This window comes from Glycine max, chromosome 18 (genome assembly GCF_000004515.6).
Source record: "Glycine max cultivar Williams 82 chromosome 18, Glycine_max_v4.0, whole genome shotgun sequence".
Taxonomy (NCBI): Eukaryota; Viridiplantae; Streptophyta; class Magnoliopsida; order Fabales; family Fabaceae; genus Glycine; species Glycine max.
In genome coordinates, this window is record NC_038254.2 from 49,296,289 (window position 1) to 49,322,897 (window position 26,609).

Here is a 26,609-nt window from a genome sequence, read left to right on the forward strand (position 1 = left end):
ATATATGTTAGCTTCTAAGTTTGTATTGCATGATTGAGAAGTAGATGCAATTATCACGTATAGTTTCGTTCAAAGAATAAATAATTACGGCAAAAGCTGGTTCTTTTCTTTCTGTTGTACCCAATTAAGAGAAGGAACTTTATAATGTAATTTGAATGTAATATACGAGGCACAAAGAAGTGTAAAATATAGGCGTAACCATGCCATTATGAACGTGGCCGAGTGGTGTTTGGTTGAAGTCCCCAAGTTTTGCGAAATGTCAAGACAGCAAGAGCTCATGATGGTATGAAGAGATAATAATGAGGTGGAATTCATACTTGTCCAATGCATCTATCATTATTAACAATTTTCACCCTATATATTTAAAGGTTCTTCTTGGCTTATCGACAGTAAAATTAATGAATTAACAGTAAAATTAATGAATTAACAAGAAAATGTATATTTTTTCTTCACTAAGTTTTTAATCCTATTTTTTTTTTAAATTTAATTTTCAGTTTCTAAACTTTTGTTTGACTAATCAAGATCTCTCAATTTTTTTCATTAAGATTTTTAGTTCTTAAACTTTTGTTTGACTAGACGAGAGTCCTAAACTTTTTAAAATTCTAGTTTTTAGTCCCTAAATAAAAGTTTAAGCTTATTATTTTTATTTATTTGATGATATTTTAAGAATTAAAAATAGAATTTTTAAAAAATTTAGGGAAAAAATCCTTAATAAAAAAAAGTTAAAGAATCTTGAGTAATCAAACAAAAATTTATAAACTAAAAACCTTAATAAAAAAAATTAAGAAATCTTAACTAGTCAAATAAAAGTTTAAGAAATAGAAATCAAATTTTAAAAAAAATTAGTAACTAAAAATTTAGTTGATCTATTTTTTATTGGTGAGAATTAAAGATAATGTGATAATTTATTACAACTCATACCATTCATCAACCAACTAAATTAGACTACTTTAAAAAAATAATATATCATTCAAGTACATTTATAGGGTGATAAATTGAATCTACTTCGATAATTAAAAAGAAAGAACTTGACTTCATTGAAATAGATAAATTACTAAAATGAAGCACATGAAATATAAACTAACAAGAATTGCTAAAAGTTGACTTCATTGAACTAGATAACTTGCTAAAAATTAAACTCATGACATACAAATTGGTCATGGACTCAAATTGTGCAATATTATTATATGTATCTTATTATATTCAACTATGGTGCGCAAAATCTAGAAAAAAGTGCACAAAGGAAACACAACAGAAAGAAATAAGAACTTTCAAGAATTAAAATTTTCACATGCACCAAGACTCAAAACAAGTTTCGTGTGGAATAAAAACTTGTCTTCCTTTGTTGTTATAACATTTTTTTAGAAATAAAAAAAAACGAAGCATTAAGACCCCAAGATGCAAATTACAGTTGAGCTCAATCATCAAACAACAACACTACCAACTCAAACAAATTCCAAATCCAATGATCTAATCTGAATCTGTAACCAAATGGATCAAACAAGATTCTCTCTTCCTCTCTCAATTGACAATTGCTTCTCTTTCACTTCACTCTTTTCGTTACCCCTCTCCTTCTCTCTCTTTCTTTTTGGCGGGAATTGGACCCCACAAAATTAAAATCTCGTCTTCTCCCAACTCTTCTTATCTCTTCTCTCATAAATATAACTACTTCCTTTCTTTCTTACGCCTCAACTCTAAACCATTTTCTGCACTTTTCACTCTCAGAAAACTGCACAAAACGGTGCCGTACCATTACCACATTTCCTCCACTTCCAAAACGGTGCCGTATTATAACTCATTCTAAATGACCGTTAGTCTGTTCATCTTTCTTCTCCTTTTCTTCTTTTTCCATCCCGCCGTTTCTCTCTCCTCCGACGGCATCGCGCTTCTCACTCTGAAGTCTGCCGTGGATGCCTCCGGCGCCTCCGCGTTCTCCGACTGGAACGACGCCGACGCCACGCCGTGCCAGTGGTCCGGCGTCACGTGCGCGGACATCTCCGGCCTCCCCGAACCGCGAGTCGTCGGGGTCGCGCTCTCCGGCAAGGGCCTCCGCGGCTACCTCCCGTCGGAGCTCGGCACGCTCCTCTACCTCCGCCGCCTCAACCTCCACACCAACGCCCTCCGCGGCGCCATCCCGGCGCAGCTCTTCAACGCCACCGCGCTCCACAGCGTCTTCCTCCACGGTAACAATCTCTCCGGCAACCTCCCTACCTCCGTCTGCACCCTCCCCCGCCTCGAAAACCTCGACCTCTCCGACAACGCCCTCTCCGGCGCCATTCCCGACGCGCTCCGAAAATGCTCCAACCTCCAGCGCTTGATCCTCGCCCGGAACAAATTCTCCGGCGAGATTCCGGCGAGTCCGTGGCCGGAGCTGGAAAACCTAGTTCAGCTCGACCTTTCATCGAACCTTCTAGAAGGTTCGATCCCGGACAAGCTCGGTGAGCTTAAAATCCTAACCGGAACCCTAAACCTCTCATTCAACCACTTGTCTGGTAAAATCCCTAAATCTCTCGGAAACTTGCCTGTTGTCGTGAGCTTCGATCTTCGAAACAATGATTTGAGCGGTGAGATTCCCCAAACGGGGTCGTTTTCGAACCAGGGCCCCACTGCGTTCCTCAACAACCCGAACCTGTGCGGATTTCCTTTGCAGAAGCCCTGCGCAGGTTCGGCGCCGAGCGAACCGGGGCTCAGCCCTGGTTCTCGTGGGGCGCACCGGCCCACAAAGAGGCTGAGCCCCAGTTCGATTATCTTGATCTCGGTGGCGGATGCCGCCGGGGTGGCCTTGATTGGACTTGTGGTGGTTTATGTTTATTGGAAGAGGAAGGGCAAGTCCAATGGGTGTAGTTGCACTTTGAAGAGGAAGTTTGGTGGGGAGAGTGAGGAGTTGAGTTTGTGTTGTTGGTGTAATGGGGTGAAGAGTGATGACTCTGAGGTGGAGGAGGGGGAGAAGGGAGAGGGGGAGAGTGGGAGAGGGGAAGGGGATTTGGTGGCCATTGACAAAGGTTTCAACTTTGAGCTTGATGAGTTGTTGAGGGCTTCTGCTTATGTGTTGGGGAAGAGTGGATTGGGGATTGTGTATAAGGTGGTGCTTGGGAATGGGGTGCCTGTTGCTGTGAGGAGATTGGGGGAGGGTGGAGAACAGAGGTATAAGGAGTTTGCTGCTGAGGTTCAAGCCATTGGGAAAGTGAAGCATCCCAACATTGTGAGGTTAAGAGCATATTATTGGGCTCCTGATGAGAAGCTCTTGATCAGTGATTTCATCTCCAATGGCAATTTGGCCACTGCCCTTAGAGGTCAGTGAGTTCTTTCTTTCACATGCTGTTCATGTTTTCATTTTTGCCTTTTCTTTTTTGGGTCATTGATTTTGTTAATTTGTTGCATTCACTGATTGGGGGAGGGGGTGTTTGGGGCCATTTTTACTCTCACCATCCATAACAGACTAGCAAGCTTTTGTGTACTTTGATGATTATTCCCACACACACAGACAAAAAAGTGGTGGCTACTAATTAGAGTTGCACAATAATAGTAACGAAAAAAATACTAATGTTAGCTGATAATAATTGGGTGAAATTTGAATCTTAGGCAATGTAAGTAATTTAAACATTTTAGTAGGTTGTTACACAATGCTCAATTTATCCGGTTTGATTATGTCAAATGAATGCTTTTTTTTTTATATAAAAAAATGAACATTGAGTAATAATTAAAAAAGGTCTGAGTCAGACCATTTAACCATTCCGGCATTACTGGCACATCCCAACATTTTTTTTTTTACAAAAGTTGGTATTAATGTTTTGTGTAAATTCATATATTAAACTTTTAGAAAATATTTCATGTAGCATTATCATTAATTAGACTAATGATAACGTCTTAATCAAAACTAGCTTACTGTATTATCAACTTTAGGCTTTATTAACTGTCGGTGTATAATTTTTTATCCCCATGCTTAGAATATTTCTTTTATAAATGATTTGCAATATGGTTGAGTTTATATAGCCCTCAACTTATTATAAGTTTTTTTTTTTTCATTTTCTGGTTTTCATGAGTTCAAAGAGCAATTTAACTGTGCAAACTAGGTTCTATACGAATGTTATGTTCTGTGGTTCACTGATTAGATTAATTATTGTCCTTTTTATAATTCAGCCAGAATAAAAAAAAATTTGTCCTTCCTAGAAAGGATTGTTATCAATAGAAATTTAACATGTTTTTTAAAAGAAGTGATGCTAGAATATGCTAGTTTTACTTGCAGGGAAACATGAAAGAAATTGGGTTTGGAGTTCTGTGTTTTTCCGTTGTCTTCATTCTGTCTGTGTTTGTTTTTGCTAGAATAATAGAAGTGTCGTTTCTATTTTATAGATTTGTGGGGACAATGGGACCAAAGTGGTAGGTTAACTGGTGCAAATGCGCAACATTAAATTTTAACTTGTCTTGGTAGAAATAAAGAAATGACATTATATCTAATTTGATAATTATTATTGCCAAGGGGCGTTGGATCCAATAAATTGTTTGGTGAGAGTGTGAGACAACAGTGCTAATGTTAATGACCTCTCTTTGGGGACATACGACGAGAAAGTAAGACATTCACCATGTGTCTGGGAAATCTGATGGCAGTGGCACTCACGTTGGGGACCATGAGCTTCTAGACCTTTAGCTCATTTGCTGCACATGGGCCACTTAACAAACCAAAACTTTAGGTGGAAAAGTTACTCTTTCACAGTTCCATGTCATTTCCCAAGTGCTGTGTCTGTGTCTGTTTGACTTTAATTTCATTTTAGTTGTTTGGATCTCCTTTACTATATACTTATATCTCCGGTTTATCAGTTATCATACACTCCGTAACACTAACAGTATCTCTAAAAGTAAGCTTTGTTCCGAGTCTTTTGTTCGAGTTTGTGCCGCATTTTTGCCTTTATTTCTTTCAGCTAAAGTTGAACTTCTAGTTTTTTGTTTATTGTAGTTGAACTTCCTTTTCTTAGACTCCAGTGGAAAACTTTACTTTTTCTTGTCCCATTATTTTCCTTTTGGCTAAACTTTCTTACTTTTGAAGCTGTCTCTACTAGCTTCACGGTCGCTTGATTAAATCCGGCCCCTTTCAGATTTTTGTATTTGATTTTTGTTTTGTTTGTTTGTACAGTAGGGATAATGAGGTTTGAATTTAAAACTTCATGCAAACTATTTAAATGTCTCACCAGTAAGCCCAACCATAGCGGGTATATTTGAAATTATCTAGAAAAATATTTAAAATTGCTATTTTTGTCTTCATCTCAAGAGGATATGTTATTCTATTATAAATTTTGTATAAAATCCTGAGTCAACACCATAAATTTATAATTGCAACAAAAAATAACTTGTGATCTGTTTTTGCATTCTATACAAGATTTTCTAATAAAAAATCAGCTAAAATTAGTGCATATTTAATGCTAATTATTTATGCAGGGAGAAATGGTCAACCATCTCCAAATCTTTCATGGTCAACCAGGCTAAAAATCATCAAAAGAACAGCCAGGGGTTTGGCCTATCTCCATGAATGCAGTCCAAGAAAATTTGTTCATGGTGACGTCAAACCCTCCAACATCCTCCTCAGCACGGACTTCCAACCCCACATTTCTGATTTTGGTCTTAACAGACTGATCAGCATCACTGGCAACAACCCCTCCTCTGGTGGCCTTATGGGAGGAGCTCTTCCTTACTTGAAGCCATCGCAAACAGAGCGAACTAACAACTACAAAGCCCCCGAGGCTCGAGTCCTGGGTTGCATACCCACTCAGAAGTGGGATGTGTATTCATTTGGAGTTGTATTACTTGAATTGCTTACTGGCAAGGCCCCGGATTCTTCTCCAGCCGCATCAACTTCCATGGATGTCCCTGACTTGGTGAGATGGGTTAGGAAAGGGTTTGAACAAGAAAGTCCATTATCTGAAATTGTTGATCCGTCGATGCTCCATGAAGTGCATGCCAAGAAAGAGGTACTGGCTGTGTTTCATGTAGCACTACAATGCACTGAGGGAGACCCTGAAGTCAGGCCTAGAATGAAAACTGTCTCCGAAAATCTTGAAAGGATTGGATAATAATGTTCTAATGTTCACCAGCTTAAAGTAGTGCACCTGAGACTTGAATTCCAATGGCACTCGAGGAAGATGCATTGCAGCTCCATGATGCATTTTTGTGTGTTAGCACTCGGAAGATTTTCTTGTGGGGGCATCAAGATGGTGTTGCAAATACTTTTCCATCTCCAACTAGGCCCTCAGGCCCTTCTGTGTTAAAGCAATTTTTTTGACGGCTATCACCATCACAGGTCTCAGCCCATCTCGTTCTTTTTTGGGCAAATCAAGGCAGTTGATAGATATATTTAAATTTTGTTCTGATCTCATTTCAACTTGGGTCTGATTACAATAATTTCACAATATCACTTGTTATTACTTAGGTTGGCAGATGCAATCTTGTGTATAATAAAATTATTTCTCTTCTCCGTTGTGAATGACAACTCACTTTCACATTCTTCTTCAGTGTTCTAAAGATTGTCGGTGCTCACAAATTTGCAAATTAGTTCTTGCCATTTGCCAATGTAGCAACTACACTGAAAAATAACGACAAAGAGACTGAACTTTTAATTTAACCTAATAATATATATATTTCAGGTGGTAAAATAATCCTTATTCTTATGTATTACAATGGGAGAATTTCCTGACATGTTATTGTCATGGATTCATATAAGCAAAAAACGAAAAAGTGATATCGTATATTTGATTTAAATATAAATAAATTTAATTAATTTTATCCTATTTAATGATATTATTTCTAAAACTTTCTTCATTTAATTTTTATATTTTTAATGATATTTTTTCATTTATGATAATAAGTTCTAATGAAGAATATTTTAGAAATAATATTATTTTTTTACTTATTTGAGATTAACTTTCTTAGTAAAATTAATTACTTTTATTTATATGAGTTTAAAGGGAATATAATAAGAAACTCAATAAATAATGCTGGGTTCAATTTCTTCCACACATTAAATAATATACTCAGCCTATGGCCTATAATTGCTCTTCCCTTATGTACTTTTTTCTTCTTTTTTTTTTACAAATATTCTGCTGAGGAAGTAATCTTATTGATTTTATTTATCTATTTTTAAATTATGGCGGGTTAACTTAACCCCCAACCGTCTATGGTTGAATTAGGTTGAATGTTCAACTCAAAATAAATTTATTCTAAACCTATTTTTTTTTTAAGCAAATTGAGTTGGCATCACCTATATTTTCCTTTCTACTATTTTTCTCAACTTGATCTTACTTTCCACCAGTCTAAGCTAGACTCCTCTGTTATGTCTAAGGTAAACACTTAATGCACCAATGTATATGTCTAATGTAATATAATTAGGGTGCACCAAAGCAAATACACTAGTGCGTTTAAGTAATTGCCTATGTCTAAACGTGGGATAGGATCGGATCCATCCCCTCCTCCTGGTTACCAACTATGATGGACAAAAATTGTACGTAGTTCCCTATTTGGTAAAATTCAGTTTGAGCTTATCTTGAAGTATTGAACTTGAACCCTTTGAAAGAAAAGAAAACGTTGGATCCAAACTTACTAGAGTGTACCTTGGTGCACAAGTATGTATTGCACTGTGAAACTTCGTTGCTTCTACTAAAGGATTACCATGGATTGATAGAAATCAGTCTAAACTAGTACTTGTACTATTGTACTTTTTAAATGAGACTAAATTTTTTAATGGTGCTTTTGGTTTAAAAGAATGAAAGAATTAGAGTTGAATCAAATACTACCTGAGAGTTTATTTTGAAGTAGAATTTTAGAAAGGAAAAATTATGATACTTTATTTTATAAACTTATCATATTAAAAATATATTTTCTTATGTGATAAATTAAATCTGTATTTTAAACGAGTGAACTTTTAATAACTATTTTTTAGCAAGAACATTTTTAAAATATTTCATAAATAAGAGTATTTTTAAAAATTGTTATCTCTCTTATTACTATTATACATTAAACTTTTAATTTTTTTTTCATTCTATTTTTTCTTTCTTTTAAATATATATTTTTATTTTAATTTGATTTAACTACTAGCTAAAATAGATTCTTTCACAATTATCTAAAAAAACAACTTAATTTTATCAACTTTATTTTCATCATGATTTTTTTTATTTTTACATTTTCATTTTATTTTTCAATTAAGTTTTAATATTTTGTAAGGAAATAATAATTAAAAATATCTTTGTAATAGTATATAAATTATTTATTATAAATTTAAAATGTAATATATATTTTAAAAATGTTTATTTATTATTGATAATAATTAAAATATAATTTATATATTCTAAAATATTTTTATTATAAATTTTAATTTTATAAAAAATACTTATGTTAGACAATCATGTGCTAAATGACTGGTAGCCTATTAAAATGAAGACCTAACATAATTAGTAAAAATTACCAAAAAAATATAACTACTAATCTACTTCTTTCGGTTTCAAATCAAAATATAAGGAAAAAAATATTTTTGGTTTCAAATATAATTTTTTTAATTAACTTTATCTTATTTAATATTATTATATTTAAAATATTTTTTATTTAATTGATTTGTTACTATTAAAAAATTATTTCTGACCAAAGAAATTCATACAACCGTTACATTAAAAAAAATAAAAATAAAAAATCGAAGATACGATTATGCTTCGTTTGGCATTTCCGCAAATTCCATTCTCAAGATTCATTTCCGATTCTGAAGCTCCAAATTTGAGAATGGTGTCTTCTCTCTCTACCTTTTTTCTCTGCACACACTCTCTGAAATCCCCAACGCTGAAACCTCTCACGAAGTTTTATTGCTTCGCACGTCTTCGTTTTCGAGTTCCACCGAAAGCTTCTTCTCGGAACAAAAATGCCAACACTGATTCCGTGGAAACTCCGTCCCTCCAACCCTCTTCCCTTAAACCGCCTTATGATTCCTCTTCTTCGCTGCTTCGTTGTTTCAGGTACTCTTTGATTTCGAGTTCCTTGAAGTTGAATTTAAGTGTTTTTTTTTTAGAATTTAAAAGCACTGTTATCTAATCATTTTTTTTAATGTATGTTCAGATTTTTTATTTTTTTATATCAACTACTTTAAAATTCATATGTAGAGTGATTTATAATTGATTGATAGTGTAAATTTTTTCAATATACAGAGAATGGAAATTGAACTTTTTTAATCTATTTATTTGTAAAGTGGGGTTTTGAAGTTTGTTTATTGGGTTTTGGCCAGCGATGGGTGGCTTACATTTGATGAATCGGTTGTCTATGCTTTGTTTTGAATTTTTAGTTTAATTTTATGCGTAAAATGTATTTTGTATTGATTTAAGAGTTTTTATTTGCTTGTTTGTTTATTTACAAATTGGGGTTTTGGAGATTGAATCTTGGGCTTTGAAATGAAATGGCTGGCTTAAAATTGATGAATTTGTTTTCTATGCTTTGCTTGAATTTAATTTTATGCATCTTTATTTACTTTGAAGTTTGTTTATTGGCCCATGAACAGTAATGGCTGACTTAAATTTGATGAACTTGGGATGGAGATAGTGCTCATTGCTCTGCCTGCTGCGTTGGCTTTGGCGGCTGATCCTATTGCCTCATTGATTGACACAGCGTTCGTTGGCCACATAGGTACATTGGTGGAAATGAATTTTATGATCGGAGTTTTAATTTAATTTGGGGAAATAAAAAAGAATTGTGAGTTAGCTTCAGCTTTTTATTCTGAATTTGGAAGCTAAGGGTTTGTTAGGTTAGAGAAAATGTTTTTCTGTTTTCATTTTCAATTTTAACTATTAATTACAAATTTACAAAATGCCACATTGTTTCTTTTTCCGTTTAAAATATTTATGCAAGAAAAGATGAAAACAGTAGAAATTTATAATTTCTTATATAAATCTTTGGAAACAGGAAATAAAGTCAAAACAATATGTCAATTTGTAATTACTATTACACAAAATGCTTTCTGAAACCAAACATACCTTTTAATTATGGTAACAAGTGTTGTCTTTTCTCTGGTTCTGTTTGTTTTGACTTGTATTGATAAATGATTGCTGTTGAATAGAGAATTCTCCCTTAATCAGATTTCTCCATGCAGGGGCAGTTGAATTGGCTGCAGTTGGGGTTTCAGCTTCTGGCTTTAATCTAGTGTCAAAAGCGTTCAATGTTCCTTTACTTAATGTTACTGCATCCTTTGTTGCGGAGGAGCAGGCACTGATTAGGAAGGAGGAAGAGTCCATTCCAAGTGATAAAAATGGTATGTTTTTCAACTATGGTATCAAAGTTTTAGTAGGGATGTCTACATTTGCTTGACATGGTCATAGATTTTCCTTTTCAGATGTATATACAAATAGTTTTGATCTCATGTGGGTCATGATTTCTCTGGCAAGTACCAAAGCTAGAAGCTCCTTCCTTCAGTATCAACTTCTTTAGCACTTGCTGCAACTCTTGGAATGGCTGAAACTGTGGTGCTTACGCTTGGCTCTGGCATTCTTATGAATATCATGGGTATACCTGCTGTATGTCATACTTGGCTAATTATTGATCCGTACATCATTTCATATAAGTGATTTTACATTGCTTTATGCTATAATTTCTTCTGATTCTGCACTTTGCCAGGCCAGATAATCCCATCCGCTTAACACAAAGAAAAAGAAAACAAAAAATAATCATTAGTTGCGAACACTAGAAGCACACTTTATTCAGGTTTAGGTCTAAATTTCTTTGCCTCTTTGGACAACCTCTCCTTGTAGCAAGATAATTGTATCATGAAAAGTCTAAATTGAAAGCAATATTTCAGGTTCAGCTAATATTTTGAACTTAATTATGAGGTTAGCTAGTGAACTTGTAATTAATTTGTTATAAGCTTGTTTTATGTTTCATAATTGCAAATGATACTTTTTTCTTACTCAGTTATTTTATGCTACATAGTGGTGTATAATTTTAATGAATCATCATAAATGCGGGGAAAAAAATTCAGATATAGACTTATGTTTTGTTTTAATATAGCTTTTAATTGGTATATGAAATGTGTTCGGGATGGCTCCTATGTGTTTTGTAACAAGAACAATAACAACAACAACAACAAAGTCTTATCCCACTAGGTAAGGTCGGCTCGGCTACATGAATCATATGACGCCATTCAGTTTGGTTAAAAGCCAAAGCTTCAAGAATATTGTTTATCATGAGGTCTCCCTTGACAAATTCCTCCAAAGTCCATCTTGGCTCTCTCTTCTCCTTTTCACTAGACTAAAGACCAGGCGACCTACTCTTCTCATTGGTGCCTCCCATGGCCTTCTTTTTACGTGTCTAAACCACCTTAATTTTCTGTCATCTTTTCCTCAATCGATGCTACACCAATTTTTCTTATATATAATTATTTTGTATCTTGTCCTTTCTTGTGTAACCACACTTCCATCTTAACATTCTCATTTTTGCTACTCCTGCATTTCTCTCTCATCCTTTAAAGCTTAGCATTCACTATTATTGGGAAAAATTCAAGTCCTACATTAGCTAGAGATAAGGCCAAGATAGAGTATATAAGTGGGGGCAATCCTCACCATATGAGCTAGTTTTTGGGTCGAGGCCCAAACTCACATTCTAAGATGGTATCAGAGCCTATCATAAATCCATTTGAAGGGCCACCCACCATGTTATCCATGCACTAAGCCCAAAAGTGCTAGGCATGAGGGGGGCTTATTGGAAAATCCCCAAGTCCCACATTGGCTAGAGAAAAGGTCAAGATAGAGTATATAAGTGGGGGAAACCCTCACCTTATGAGCTAGCTTTTGGGGTTAAGTTAAACCCAAACCCACATTCTAAGAACTACCATATAGTATAATTGGGTGTATAACAATACCTTAAAATTTGTCTTTGAGTTTGATAGATACTTTGCAATTATAAATCACCCCGGATGCCTTCTTCTCCATTTTAGCCATCCCGCTTGTATCTTGTATGTGACATCCTCATTAATTTCTCCATCATTTTGTATTATTGATCCCAGATTCTTAAACATAAAAATGCGCAGCAAGAAAATTCTTATATCTTGGTATTTTGTTCCTTTTTTGTTGGTTTAGGGGTCATGAAATGTAAAAAAGAAAAACACTTTTGGCTTCTCTTCATGGGTACTTGGTTTTATATAATTGGATTTTACTTGTATAATCTTGTTTACATCACTTATTCCATTTATAGCTGTTTAGGATTCTCCGATGCGTGGACCTGCTGAGCAGTTTCTTACATTGAGGGCCTTTGGCACTCCAGCAATTGTGCTCGCATTAGCTGCGCAAGGCACCTTTCGTGGATTTTTAGATACGAAGACACCTCTATATGCTGTTGGCAAGTATTTCAGCAGCTTACTCTCTCTCTCTCTCTCTCTCTTCTCATATGTTACATACAATTAACATTAGTGATTAAGTACTCATTTACCAACAGTACTTTTGAATAATTTTAATTGGCAACAATTTTGAAGTTTTTATTTATTTATAAATGGCACTGAGCTTAGAAATAGTTCAATTTTGACAAGAAATTAACAGTTTAACATGCCTTTATGAATCAAGGAAAGAGAGTTCATAATTTGAAATTTGAAATTACAAACAAGTATCTATTAACAGAGATGTTCCTTGGTAAATATGTAATGGGGATTGCATGATTGTCTTAATCAGTGAAACTATAATCTATTATCCACGGTTTATATTTTTTGGGAAGATGCAAAGGTTTTTAACTTTTTTGACAATTGGATTATTTAAACAATCTTAATTCATGGTGAAGGCCCTTTTTGGACTACTATATAAAATGCTGGAAGAGTATAATGTTACAATAGAGAATAATAAATGAATTGGGATGTAGCAAAGAAAATGCTATTACCAGCAAATGTTTATATGTTCTTCATTTTACCTTTTTCTGTATAGTTAACCATAAGATCCTCTAGCAAATTCTGAGTGTTTGCTTTCTAATTTATATATGTGATTTCCATGATGGATTATATATTTTCTCACTGCAATTTGGCTCTATGGGATGTCACCTTCATGCTTTTACATGTTTATGCTTTACAAAATGCTCCATGCAGTGCTGCTAGGGTTGATGTGTACTTGTGGAAAAATAGGAGTACATGTCTAGGTTTGCTTGATGTAAATAATGAAGGGTTGCCTTGGAATGTCAGGTGTGGGAAACTTTCTTAAAGCCATATTGGATCCAATATTAATATTTCTTTTTGGTCTTGGTGGTGCTACAGTTGCTACTTTGATCTCTGAGTATGTCAATGATGTGTTAAACTTAGTATTATCTGTGCATTCTGCACACATCCCTTAATTCATGTGATCTGCTTTCAACAGAGTTTGTCTTTGTGTTCACCAGATATTTAATAGCTTTCATTCTGCTATGGAAATTGAGTGACAAAGTGCTGCTAATCCCTTCCGAATTTTATGGGAGAAAATTTTTCAGCTATCTGAAATCTGGTATGCACAATTAAGTTGAATTGTTGCTTTGCCTTTCCCTTCCCTTCAATGAAAATTGGTAATGATGATGAAATGATTGGAGTAGATTGGAAAGATGATTGCAAGTTTCTGCAGTATGTCATTGAAATTTTCTTAGACAAGCTTCATCTATTCATGATTGTGGATAGCAAATTCAGCTTCATCTGTGCATGATTGTGGATAGAAAATTTAACTCAACTGAGTATCTCAAACAATACCTTTTCTTGAGAATTAATGACCTAAGTGTGAATATGTGGATTGCATAACATTTTGGTTTCTGTTGATTTTGTGCTTTAAGTTTTATTTATTTATTTATTATTTTTCATTTGATTCTGTCCTATGCTTGAAACTCTGGGAGAGACTTTACTTTTTGATTCAAATTGGATTTTACTGTGTCTTGAACCAGCTATCCCAATAGCTGAAGTTTTTAAAGACATCCCTAACATCCCCCCTCCCCCTATTCCTAAAATGTTTTTGTATTTTGAGAATGAAATATGAATTTCATTAACTTGAAAATGTTTTGTTTGGTTAATTGCTTCTATTACTAGGCAGAATACATTATGTGAGTTAAGGTGCGATGCAGATTAATCTTTCCTTTTTAACTATTGCACTTTGTGGGTGGTCTTGTTTCTGCTAGGACTTTGGCTGTGTTTATAACTGTGATGCTGTCAACATCTGTGGCAGCTCAGCAGGGCCCTATACCACCTATGGCAGGTCATCAAATTTGCATGCAAGTTTGGTTGTCTGTTTCTTTGCTCAATGATGCTTACACCAAGAATTGAAGCAGGCGATGTGGGACCTTGCAACACCCCTCCCTTCACAAATGCCTGTCAGAACAAACAAGCCTACCAGAACAGGCGATTGACCAAGATGGGATATAGGCTTTGATATCATGTTAAATCTTATCTTAAAACCAATTGACATTAAGTGAAGTTGACCAACAAATATATAAGTTACACCCCAGGAATTGAGGCAGACGATGTGGGACCGTCCAGCAGGGGGCATTCCATTTTACATGATAAGCTTGATACTTTTCCATTTCCCAAGATACTGAAATGGTATTAGTAAGAAATAAGAATTCAAATATTGTACCATATCCTCCAATGTGGCCCAAAAAGAAACATTTGGCAAAGATTGGAAGAATTGACTCTGTATCATGCAGTTTCAAATGGTACAGATGATATGATCTATTATTTGAAGATATGAAACAAACTAACTATTTCAAAATTATTAGGTCTTTGAAATTATGTTAGAACTCACGGTCACGGTGTTATGAAAAACAGAAATTCAATATAACAGTGTTATTTAATATGAAAGATAGCAGAAAGCTAGTACAGGAATTGAGAATGACAACCAGAGTCTGTGACTCCTTCTCCAGAGAAATATTCCCCTAAACAACCACCATTCCCCCTTCCCTTTTTTCTCTCTCCTCACCTCCTTACATACTCCATCCCCTAACAGAATTTGTTAGAATCTACTATGCCACGTCATGTAACTAACTCGCACTCCCTAATCCTATTTTCTTTCTCCTAGAATAAACTTTCCATATAGTGGGCCTATGTGACTCCTCACCAATATGAATATCAGTATTATTCACCGGTGTCCTATCAAATTAATTTGGCTGAAACTTACTGTATCGTGTTAAAATGACATTTCTTTTACAGGCACTTCTTGCCTGTAATTACTCCCTGGGAAATTATGAGCAAGCAAGCCTTGTCATATTTAGAGTGATGCAGGTTGTCACCATAAATTGCTTTCTTCTTCCTTCATACCTTCTGTTAGTGAGATTGGAACTTATACTGACCCCGAATTCTTTTCTGGTACTCTCTTTTACATGTTAAACAGATTGGTTTAGGAGCAGGAATCACTTTGTCAATGATCTTATTCTTTGGGTTTGGAGCATTTTCTAGTTTATTTAGCACAGATTCTGAAGTTCTGGATGTTGCTCGGTCAGGTATATGGGTAAGAAATCACAGTTGTTTGCAGAAAATTACCTTTATTATCATTTTGTAGGCTTTATATGCCACTCCCTAGTTGACTTGGATTGACTTTAAGAGTCAGACACTCAGCCTGTGCAGAAGTGGGTCTGAGTGGCCAAGTTATGAGTACCAACTCCAAACTGAAATCCTTTTGTTTGAAAGTATTAGCCTGTGCAGAAGTGGGTCTGAGTGGCCAAGTCATGAGTACCAACTCCAAACTGAAATCCTTTTGTTTGAAAGTATTAGCCTGTGCAGAAGTGGGTCTGAGTGGCCAAGTCATGAGTACCAACTCCAAACTGAAATCCTTTTGTTTGAAAGTATTAGCCTGTGCAGAATTGGGTCTGAGTGGCCAAGTCATGAGTACCAACTCCAAATTGAAATCCTTTTGTTTGAAACTATTATAGTGCATTTACCAGGAAAGGAGTTCGCTCAAGAAAGTAAAAGAAAGCATTTCATTTGGATGTCTGTTTATATTTTTTTTTTGTCTGTCTGTTCTTCCTCTAATGTTGATTAATACATTGAAAGCTAATATTTTTTGACAGTATCAGAATTTTTGTTCTTGATGGGTGTTTAAGCCATGGTAACCTTTTAGTAGGGCTGATAAGGGTTCATTATATGCAGTGCAATTCTCCATTCTTTCTGTGGAAGCATGTATACACAGTAACGTCAATTGGAATGTCTGAAATTTATTTACATGTGCAGTTTGTTGCTGGATCTCAACCAGTGAATGCTTTGGCATTTGTTATTGATGGGATTTATTACGGGGTATCAGACTTTGGTTATGCTGCTTACTCGATGGTAATTTCCTACCATGGTTGAAAGATAGTTAAACATGCCATATGATTCTTTCCTCTTAACTCATTTCCTCGTGCCCTTTTTTTCTTTTGGTTTTTGTTATGGTGGTGTTAGTTGGACTAGTTTCTTCAACTTTCCTTCTGGTGGTGGCTCCAGTAGGGCTTCCTGGAGTCTGGACTGGATTGTTTATCTTCATGGCTTTGCGTGTTCTAGCTGGACTTTGGATGTGAAGTATTTAATTCATTTGGAAGGTGATAGTTGGGAAACTTCATGTTGGTGTGTTATTACCCATTGCACTACTCATTCAAATCCTACCTCGGAACAATGGCAAAATGACACAGGACATGTTGGATGAATGTGACTTGACATCAAGTCACATATTATTTGTTCTCTTTTATCTTGGTATTTTATTGGGGAGGGGTAGGATACTCTATGAATAACATGATCAAAATTTTCTTCATAAGATTTTTATTGAGTTAATATTTTTGTTTTCTTAAGGTTGAGCAGCAAAAGTGGGCCTTGGGATACATTCTGGTATAAAGATGGAGCAGAAGATTGACCAACATGCATTCAAGGTCATGTGTTCAGTAGTACTCAGAAGTTCCAACATTCACTCCTCAGGTTAAAAAGCCATTTTCATAATGATTAGATCAGAACATGATTCTCAAGATCTCTAATATGAGTGCACTAAATCCATGCAAAGAGAATCCAGTATCACTGCAGGACTACAGTAAATTATTGAAATGCCGCAGCCAATTACTGCTAACCGATTGTCAAAATCTTGCTGATTCAAGTAGAGATTGAATGACCAATAGAACAGAGAGGGAGAAAATTATTGAATGACCAGCCTACAGCCTAGAGGCTAGTCTTTTTGGCCCTTTGGTTTTTTGTTGGAAATTTGTATTTATTAGGAAATTGCACAATTTTGTATTTTTTCATTGCTAAAGGTAGCTACAATGCAAGTAAGAGTAGGTACTCTGATTTGTCCATTGTTGCTATTCAAGTTAGGTGTGTACTGTGTGGTATTTACAATTTTTTTTTAATAGTTATTGCTTAATATATTAAAGATAACTTGAAGTTTTGGAGATTTTCTTTATGAATAAATAATAGTATTATATTCAGTAAGAGTGATTAGTTACATGTCTATTTTTCTTAACTAGAGTTTAAGTTTGAGTATTGCATATGAAAAAAAGAAAAAAGAAGAAAGAACTAATCCCACCATTGTCTACACCAAAAATAGTGCTTGTAATAAAATAAAAATGTGTTTTTTTGTGCCAAAAACTTAAAAAGTATGCAGTTTGAGATATCAAATATTAATAATAACTTTATGGCAAGTGGCAATGTGGGAATTCAGTTTAAGATTATACGATAGTGGTTGCATTTTGCCGTATATGAATGGCGTAATCAACATTTGGAGTGGGGTAATCATCATAGTTCTTCAACATTTATAATTTATAACTCAATACAAAATTCTTACTACAAAGTACAAAATCACTATAGAGAAACGGAAACATAGCTTATTGAATCGCCAAGGTGGGGAAAAAAAACATGCTATAAGTAAACCCCACCAAAGCGAAAAACACTGTAAGCCTTTAATAATATACTAAGATCCTACATGTGGAAAGCATATATCAAGTAACTTCTGCTCTTCATATAAACCAAAATCATAATCAGGATTTAAGAAACTATAATCATGACCAACTTCCAAGTCTGGAAACTGCACACTATTCCAATGCTCAGGAAGGTATCCACCAAGTTTGTGCAGCTGTTGAGAAAGATCACACAACTTCCTACCATGGCCAGAACTAAATCCAGGTAGTGAATTTCTGTTTGTGTTGATGTTGTTCAAAGCCTCAACTTGGGACATACTTTCAATTGGTCCAACAGTGCCACCACCAAACAGATGAATTCCCTGCATAGAAGGATGATTGGAGTCCCCTACTATTGGTGCTTGATTCTTGTAATGAATAGAATGTGCTCTCAGCTTGCATTCCAAACCCTTAAGCCTAGTTTTCATCTCATCAAAATGTTCACTTCTTCTAAATTGCTCATTTGGTGACTGACCATGGCTAATCTTCAAGCACTTGCCTTGACATAGTCCTAGGATTTCAGAAATTACTTCCTCAGTATGTTTCTTTGCAATAGATGCCTCAGGATTTGGTCTTAGATTGGTATCTGGCAGCATATTATTATGCATAAATCCAAGGCAATGGTTGCTGCAGCTCAACTCACAAGAGTTCAAAGTTTCAACTGATTCTCCTCTTGTTTCTTCACTCTTGAGCAAAATCTCATGTTCAGTAGCAGCATCAGAAGAGCCAGGAGAGCTACAATAGTTACCTCTTGCATTCATGGCTATATCCATAGGCTCCTTCCGCAAGTGATTAACCTCTCCACCTATGCCAGAGTTTTTCACAACCTCCTCCAATTCTCTCTCCATTTCTTCACTTTCTCCTGGTACTTCAGACTTAACATTTTTCAAAGTTGTTGCCATACATTCTTCACTTGTTTGACACTGTTCAAAGCCAGTTGTGATTTCCTTCAACTCCTCTATTGAGTCATCAGCCACACAACCTCCAGAAAGAATCGGTTTCTCTTCTGTCTCCTCAAAGACACCAACCTTAGAAAATCTTGGTTTCTCTTCATGACACCGATGACGGTTCACCTCCAATTCCTCAGCTTTTGCAACATCACAACCATTCTCTGAAAAACCACTTGGTGATTTTTTATCACTTCCACTAGAAGATGATGATCCATTAGAGTCTATTGACTCGGAAAAATTCAAACGGGCACAAGGGCCATACAAGGCCTTAGCCGCTTCATCATAAGCAAGAGCAGCCTCAAGTGCAGTGGAGAAAGTACCAAGCCAAAGCCTATTTGCTTTCTCACCAACAAGCTTGCCATTGATAGGTTCGCGAATCTCAGCAACCCATTTACCCCAAATCCTCTGCCTCACACCTCTGAACTTGCAATCGGAGTTCTGAGGCCCTCCCTTTCCTCTCATGCACCCTTTTCTCGACCCTTTTGCGGGAGCTTTGTGAATCACTTCCACCCCATTTTCTCTAGAGCCAAGTTGTTGCTGCCTGTTGTACTCCTTCCACTTTTCAAGTGTGTCTTCCACATAATCACTTCCACCGTTGCGTCTCTTCCGCGATTTCCTCTCCCTGCAGCCATTCCAAAACCAACAAATAAACAAAATATTTGTTAACTTCACTCTTACTTTCTTCAACAAATCGTTAGCTAAGTTTTCAAAGTAAAAAAAAAAACTACATATAGAAGCATAAGAAAACAAAGCTTATGCAGCAACCACAAATTCATTAGAATAAAATGGTGTATGAATTGATAGTATAAGCTTTGTTTGATAAATTTGTTTATTTTTACAACAGTTTCCTTAAAAATCATCCCAACAATGATTTTTGACTAGTTTATAATGTAAAATTTGTTACACCAACAATCCATAAAAAATAAATTTGATTGAATATAAGGAGCACCAAAAGAAAGAAAGGGATGAAATGAACAAAATAGAATAAAATCTAAATACAGTTTGGATCAAATGAAAGAGTAGCAAATTGAGATGAACAAAGAAGAAAGAAACTGACCCAGAAACGTTGTTATTAGTCTTCATGTGCTTTTGCTATTGAAGAAGCATGTAGTTTGGTTCCTTCTTCTTGTTGTTGTTTTTATGTTGTGTCATGTGTGAAGCGTTAGGTTGCAATTTGTGTTCCAAAGGGTTTAAGAGGGGTTTTGGATTTTTTTATTAAGTTTGCGGCTGTTTTGTTTGGGATGTGTGTGCATGTGCTCACTACAAACGTCATTCTTGACTTGTTGTCTAAGAAAAAGTTGAAGTGTTCAATTTACATTTGGAAGAGTGAGATGCGAAATTGGTGGGTTTAGATAGGCATGGTGACGTGGCACGTTTTCAGATTCTAATGGCGAGGCTGATGAGCAGCTGGGGTTGCGACACGTGGCGGGATTTGTTTCATGGTGTCAACGCGCAGGAAGCTTTCTTCACCACGAAGGGGTCCTTTTCTATTTGGTCTTGGTTCTTGCAACACTTCAATTATGAATTATCTATCTCTCTCAATCTCTTATTTTTTTTTCCCCTAACCCCAACAATGTCGTTTATTTTCTTTTACGAATTTATTTATGAGTAATGCTAATAATATATCCTAACATATTTTTTTAAAAAAATTCTAATTTTTTTTTTAAATTTAGTTTTTATTATTAACTGAAGTTTACTTAAAATTATATTTTTTGGTCTCATCATTTATTTAATGAGTTTATATTTTGAATTTATAATTATTAGTAAATTTTAGCTAATAATAAAGTTGTTAGAATAGTATATTGAAAAATATGCTATTTAGCACTCCTCTTTATCTATTTATTTTCTATTTTATTAGAAGTTAATACGAATTGGATCGAGTTTATTTTCATGATAAAAAGAAAAGTAGTCAGATCAATATGTTTATTTTATAGCCATTAATTAACTCAACCTGCAGATCTATGTCATTGTCAGGTCATCCGGTTAGATATTTAAAGAATACATAAAATAAAAATAAAAATTGAAACAAGTACACTGAAAAGATAAAAGAAAAAATTAAAAATTCTAAAAATTACGAAAAATAGATATTTTGTAATTGTTAGTTAAACTTATATATAATAAATAAAATAAAATAAAATATTAAAGGTAATTAAATATTTTGATATTGTTGGATTAGGTAGAGTGAAAAAAATTTAAACGCGATAAGTAACCTAGGTACTTCGAGTACTTTATCTATTTTTAAACATATTCAATTCGTTAATCCAACATAATCCAATATTTTTAGCATGAGTTCCATGAACCAACCCAAGTTACCCAAATACATGATCACCTTTATGTGTTAAGAATTTAATATTGTTGCATTTTCATTACAAGTGTTTGATTTGAATTCGGGATTGTACAAAACTTATTAAAATTTGAACAAAAAACAATATAGAGTAAGTTTATTACAGATTATAAAAAAGTGATTTTTTTTATCATGTAAAAATAATTTATGTAATATACTCCTCGATGCATTAGTTAATTTAGAACACTTATTATCCTCGATTAAAATGTTTTTGACTTAATATATATAATTAAAATAATTGTTTTTAGACGTAAGAGTCGAAGAAACTTATCCTAATCAAGTAATTGAATTATATATCTTCTTGATATTAAAATAAGGTTTAAATAACATTTTTAGTACTTTTTTTTGTTATCTTAATTCTCTTTGTCTATTCTAATTCTAATCTCTACAATTCTATTTTTCTTTTCATTTTAGTATTTATCTTTGTTCTGTGATGTTGAAAATCATAGTCAAAATTAGAATTATGTCTAAAAATTATAATTTAAAATTTAGCTAAGAATATTGAATATTTCACCTCTGGGACACATAAATAATCAAAACGTAAAACTATAATTGGATGCTGTATTAGAATTAATGTTACTTACTTAATTATTTAGACAATTGATTCAAATTTATTAAAATATAATTAATAGCATTATTTTCAAATATTTGTGTAAAACATAGCGCAGTCAACAATTTTAATTGATTGAGAAAAAATATTAATAAATTAGCAGTAGTCTTTTATAAAATGGTTTAAATTTTTAAAAACAAATCCTCGTGATGCATGTACGTACATCATTTTAGCCAAAAACCCACCATATACATGATATCAGTTTACGAAGGAATTGGATCCTACGGTTGGAAAATGAATGAATGAATGAATGACGCGTTCAACCATGCACCGAATTAGATAAGGTGCATATCTGTGTATCCAATATTTGTTTTTACAATTTATTTAATGAAAAATTAGTATTGACGGTTGAGATTAAAATGGTACTATACATAAATAAAAATTCAAAATGCCAACTACTTTGTTCCTAGTTTTTCTCGTCCAACTTTCTTCACATATGATAATGTGTAAGGTTTAGATAGGGTCTTATAGCATCTGTCTTTATTTTTGTGTTCACAAATAATACATATGCATGTGGGTAGCAATTAATTTTAGACTTTATTTTTATATCCACTAGATATCTATATACTGTATTAGATATGTGATTTGCATTTTATTTATGTAAAAAGTTAATAATAATAAATAAAAAATTAATTAAAATAATTATTACAAATATAATAAAAGTTCATTCTTAAATAATTGGTATATAACACACACACACAAAAGCAAATGTATGGATATATGCCTATCCCATACCTAATTCCAATATTACATATAATTATCCATCTTATAAATATTTTTATCAATACTTATAAGATCTGGATATATTTTATGATCCCTAATTACCTTCACCATCTTGCCAAATAGTATCGGCACCATCTCACCTCTACCCCACCAAACCACACAAGGGAAGACACAAGGTAAAGTCAAATATGAGGACTAAAAATAAAAAATGTCTAGTTAATAACTAATATTAGATAATATTGATTTAATATCTTCATGATACTACCGTTACTTGTAAGAGATTTTACTATTAATGTCACAAGATTGATAATTATATACAGACATTCATTTACTTTTAGATATTTGTAATGCAAAGTTAATTATCTCTTTAGACATTTAAATAATTATGTAATAGTACTATTAACCAATAATATCAGAAGCACAAATTAATAACTATGTACAATTACATTTATTTACTTTTTTCACTTATAAAAGAATTAATTATATTTACACACGTAAATAAATATGTGTGACAAGTCAACCTTGCATGCATGGAAAATTCCAACCATATGTTAATCATACTCGGAGAAACTTGTCCTCCAAGGTGTTTTGTAGAATCAGTACAAATCAATTACATCTTTTATGAAACTTGAACAGCGGATCCATCCTTTGTACGGAGTAAAGTCTTCTAACCCATACAAGTAAAATGTGTGTGTGTATGTTTTTGTTTTCTTCTAAACCACATGTCTCTTTTCAGGTTTAATGAGAATTCAGGTTCAAATTTGATTTCCATAATTTTTTTATGGAAATACTTATTCCATGCTTTTTTTTGAGAAATACTTATGATTAATTTGAGTTATTAGGTTATAAATTTCATTATAATAGGATATATTATATTATTTAATTATTAATGTCTACAACTTTTCTCTTTTTCTCTTTCCTTTCTCATTCTCTCTAGTTCCAAGCTTAACCATAAGGTGAAGTCCCTGTTCTCCATGTTCTTGTTATATCACATAATTCTTTTCATCAACTCAATAGGTGTGGGTCTGTTAAACTCAGAAAAGGTTAGGCCAAAAACTGTTGCTCCTCATGGAGATTTCTCATATAAATACACTTTAATTACAATCTGTCAAGCTGATTTTCAGCTCAATAAATAGCTAAACTGCCATATACGCAATTACAGCTAATTATCTTGATTTTCAGCCCAATAAATAACTAAACTGCCATATATACAATTATAGCTAATTATCCTAATTAAGAGAGTAATTGTTACAAATAAATGTGCAATCCCATACAATTTGCTGTGACATTTAATTCTGTGCTGTGACATTTAATTCCGTTGACATCCCCCCTCAAATTGATGCCCGGAAATCGACCAACATCAATTTGCTAAGTAAAAAATTATGTCGCTGACGTGTTAATGTTTTAGTGAAAATGTCAGCTATTTGAATGGAAGTTGAGATGTGTGGTAGACTGATGACTCTTCGATCATAGGCATCGCAAATAGAGTGATAGTCAACCTCAATATGTTTAGTCCGTTCATGGTAAACTGGATTTGCTGCAATCTGTATGGCACTGGTGTTGTCAGCATGCAACGAAGTTGGTTGTGCTTGAGAGAATCCAAGCTCTGTGAGGAGACCACGCAGCCATATTATTTCAGAACAAGCGACAGACATCACGCGATATTCTGCTTCAGTGGAGGACTTTCAAACTGAATCTTGTTTCTTACATTTCCATGAAATAGGAGCATTCCCTAGGAACATACACCATCCAGTAGTAGATTTTCTTGTGTCTGGACAACCAGCCCAATCAACATCATTGTATGCTTGGAGTTGTATGGAGGAATTAGCAGGAAAAAACAAACCATGCTTTGGGGTGCCAAGGAGGTATCTAATGATTTGTTTTACTGCTGAAAGATGCAAATGCCTCGGAGATTGCATGAACTTACTCATGGTGTGGACAACAAAAGAAATATTTGGGCGAGTGATAGTTAGATAGATGAGACTTCCCACGAGCTTGCGATAGTGAGTGGGATCATCAAGAAGTTCACCTTCATCTCTCCGATATTTAACATTAACTTCCATGGGAGTGCCAACAGGGGTGGCATTTGGGAGTCCAGCTAGTTGAACCAAGTCTTGAATATACTTGTGTTGACATAGAGAAATGCCTTGGTGATGATAATGCACCTCTAAACCCAAGAAATAAGTGAGATGGCCTAAGTCTTTCATCTGAAAGGTTGAATGCAACTGATTTTTTATTCTAGAAACATCATCTTGATCTGAACCAGTGACCACAATGTCATCCACATAAACAAGAAGCACCACGATGCCTTTAGGAGTCCTTTGTAGGAAAAGAGAGGGATCATACTGACTTTGAGTGAATTCAAAAACAAGTAGTGTCGAGTGAAACTTTTCAAACCATACTCTTGGCGCCTGTTTTAATCCATATAAAGAGCGTTTCAGTTTGCAAACAGTATTAGGTGAAGGGGTAGGCATACCATTAGGAAGCTTGATGTAAACTTCCTCCTTAAGGTCACCGTGAAGGAATGCGTTTTTGACATCCATTTGATGTAGTGGCCAAGATTGTGAGGCAGCAAGAGCAAGAATAGTGCGCACAGTTGTCATCTTGGCGACCGGTGCAAAAGTCTCATCATAGTCCAGTCCATATTGTTGCTTATTTCCAAGCACAACTAAACGAGCTTTGTAACGATCTATGGATCCATCCGAACGCATCTTTATAGAGAACACAAATTTGCTACTTAAAGGCTTAACAGATGTGGGACACGGGACTATATCCCATGTTTGATTTTCTTCCAATGCTAGAAGTTCAGTTTCAATAGCTTTCTGCCAACAAGCATTCTTCATGGCCTGACTATAAGAGGAAGGGATAGGAATAGAGGATAATGAGGCTGTCATGGAATGGATATACCTGTCTGGGGGCTTAATAATGCGTGAGCTACATCTTGGAGGAGCTGGTTCTGGTTCTTCTACTGGATCAGTAGCCAAAGAATTATCTTGAGGGGGCTCTTGAGGTTCTGTCTGTTGATTTTGGTTTGCAGTGCTGCATCTGCTGTAGGTCAAGAGAGGTTTAGGAGATGGTTCTCCTGCATGAGAGTTAGAAAACAATGGCAAAATAGAAATTGGAGGAGAGGTAAGGTCAGGATGTGATGCAAAAAAGTATACATTTTCTTGGAAAATGACATTTCTAGATACTCGAATCCTACGGATGGTAGGATCATAATATAGAAAGCCCTTTTGATGAGGAGAATATCCAAGAAAGGCACATTCAACAGATTGTGCAGTGAGCTTGGTGCGTTCTCTTGGAGGAAGATGGACATAACACACACAACCAAAGATACGAAGATTTGAGTAATTGGGTGGATGACCATATAACCGATTGAAAGGGGATTCATTACCTATTGATGGAGATGGCAATCGGTTGATAAGATGAACTGCAGTGGAAAGGGCTTCACACCAAAAACGTGATGGCACATGAGACTCCAGCAAAAGGGTGCGGACAACATCAAGCAAATGGCGATTTTTTCTTTCCGCTACCCCATTTTGTTGTGGAGTTGAGGGGCATGACCTTTGGGATACAATGCCATTGGATTGCAAGAAGTCCTGAAATGAGTGTGACATGTATTCTCCCCCATTATCTTAGCGAAAGATTTTTATTTTTGACGAAAATTGGATCTGAACAAAAGCATGGAAAAATTTGAAAGTGGAAAAGACTTCATCTTTTGATCGCAGAAAATAGACCCAAGTGAAACGACTATAATCATCAATAAAAGTTATGAAATATTTATAATGAGCATGAGATATAACCGGTGCCACCCCCCAAACATCATTGTGGATGATTTCAAAAGGTTGTGTTACATTAGACTGATGTGTTGAAAAAGGCAGAATTTTACTTTTACCAAGTTTACAAGGAATACAATCAAAGTGAACAGCATTGAGAGATGAATTGTGTTTATTTCCAAGATAATTAGATTTGAGCAAGTCATGAAGTACATTTGCGTTTGGATGTCCAAGACGCTTATGCCACACTTGGTAATCAACAATAGCAGAATTACAAGAAACTAAAGGCAAAGAAAGACTGGAAGGCAATGAGAATTGGATTGGGAAAAGGCGTCCAACTTTAGGCCCTTTCGCGATTA

At 34.7% G+C, this 26,609-nt stretch overlaps 3 protein-coding genes across 3 annotated transcripts; 2 read left to right on the forward strand and 1 right to left on the reverse strand.

The window, feature by feature from the left end:
• The first annotated feature begins 1,346 nt into the window (after positions 1–1,346).
• On the forward strand, positions 1,347–6,496 carry LOC100787710 (receptor protein kinase-like protein ZAR1). Its single transcript, XM_003552228.5, has 2 exons — positions 1,347–3,293; positions 5,434–6,496. Exons 1-2 carry the CDS (start codon positions 1,805–1,807, stop codon positions 6,063–6,065), a joined length of 2,121 nt encoding a protein of 706 aa, XP_003552276.1. The 5' UTR covers positions 1,347–1,804; the 3' UTR covers positions 6,066–6,496.
• A 2,189-nt stretch (positions 6,497–8,685) lies between these two features.
• LOC100805918 (protein DETOXIFICATION 44, chloroplastic) lies at positions 8,686–17,340 on the forward strand. Its single transcript, XM_041011840.1, has 12 exons — positions 8,686–8,987; positions 9,539–9,648; positions 10,112–10,296; positions 10,416–10,532; positions 12,213–12,348; positions 13,172–13,262; positions 13,366–13,464; positions 14,101–14,252; positions 15,132–15,220; positions 15,330–15,446; positions 16,166–16,261; positions 16,757–17,340. The coding sequence occupies exons 1-12, from the start codon at positions 8,686–8,688 to the stop codon at positions 16,796–16,798; spliced, it is 1,536 nt and encodes a 511-aa protein (XP_040867774.1). The 3' UTR covers positions 16,799–17,340.
• A 521-nt stretch (positions 17,341–17,861) lies between these two features.
• On the reverse strand, positions 17,862–19,913 carry LOC100500303 (DRE-binding protein 2D;2). The gene is made up of 2 exons (NM_001280568.1): positions 19,855–19,913; positions 17,862–19,419 (listed from the first exon to the last, which is right to left on the reverse strand). The coding sequence occupies exons 1-2, from the start codon at positions 19,878–19,880 to the stop codon at positions 17,862–17,864; spliced, it is 1,584 nt and encodes a 527-aa protein (NP_001267497.1). The 5' UTR covers positions 19,881–19,913.
• Between the last annotated feature and the right edge of the window lie 6,696 nt (positions 19,914–26,609).

Bases quoted from the DNA above. Each gene is read 5' to 3' on its own strand.
- LOC100787710 (XM_003552228.5), top strand. From the start codon at position 1,805: ATGACCGTTAGTCTGTTCATCTTTCTTCTCCTTTTCTTCTTTTTCCAT. The intron at 3,294-5,433 runs GTCAGTGAGTTC...TTATTTATGCAG, and splicing joins TTTGGCCACTGCCCTTAGAG to GGAGAAATGGTCAACCATCT.
- LOC100805918 (XM_041011840.1), top strand. From the start codon at position 8,686: ATGCTTCGTTTGGCATTTCCGCAAATTCCATTCTCAAGATTCATTTCC. The intron at 9,649-10,111 runs GTACATTGGTGG...TTCTCCATGCAG, and splicing joins AGCGTTCGTTGGCCACATAG to GGGCAGTTGAATTGGCTGCA. The intron at 10,533-12,212 runs GTATGTCATACT...ATAGCTGTTTAG, and splicing joins ATATCATGGGTATACCTGCT to GATTCTCCGATGCGTGGACC.
- LOC100500303 (NM_001280568.1), bottom strand. From the start codon at position 19,880: ATGAAGACTAATAACAACGTTTCTGG. The intron at 19,420-19,854 runs GTCAGTTTCTTT...GAATGGCTGCAG, and splicing joins ACTAATAACAACGTTTCTGG to GGAGAGGAAATCGCGGAAGA.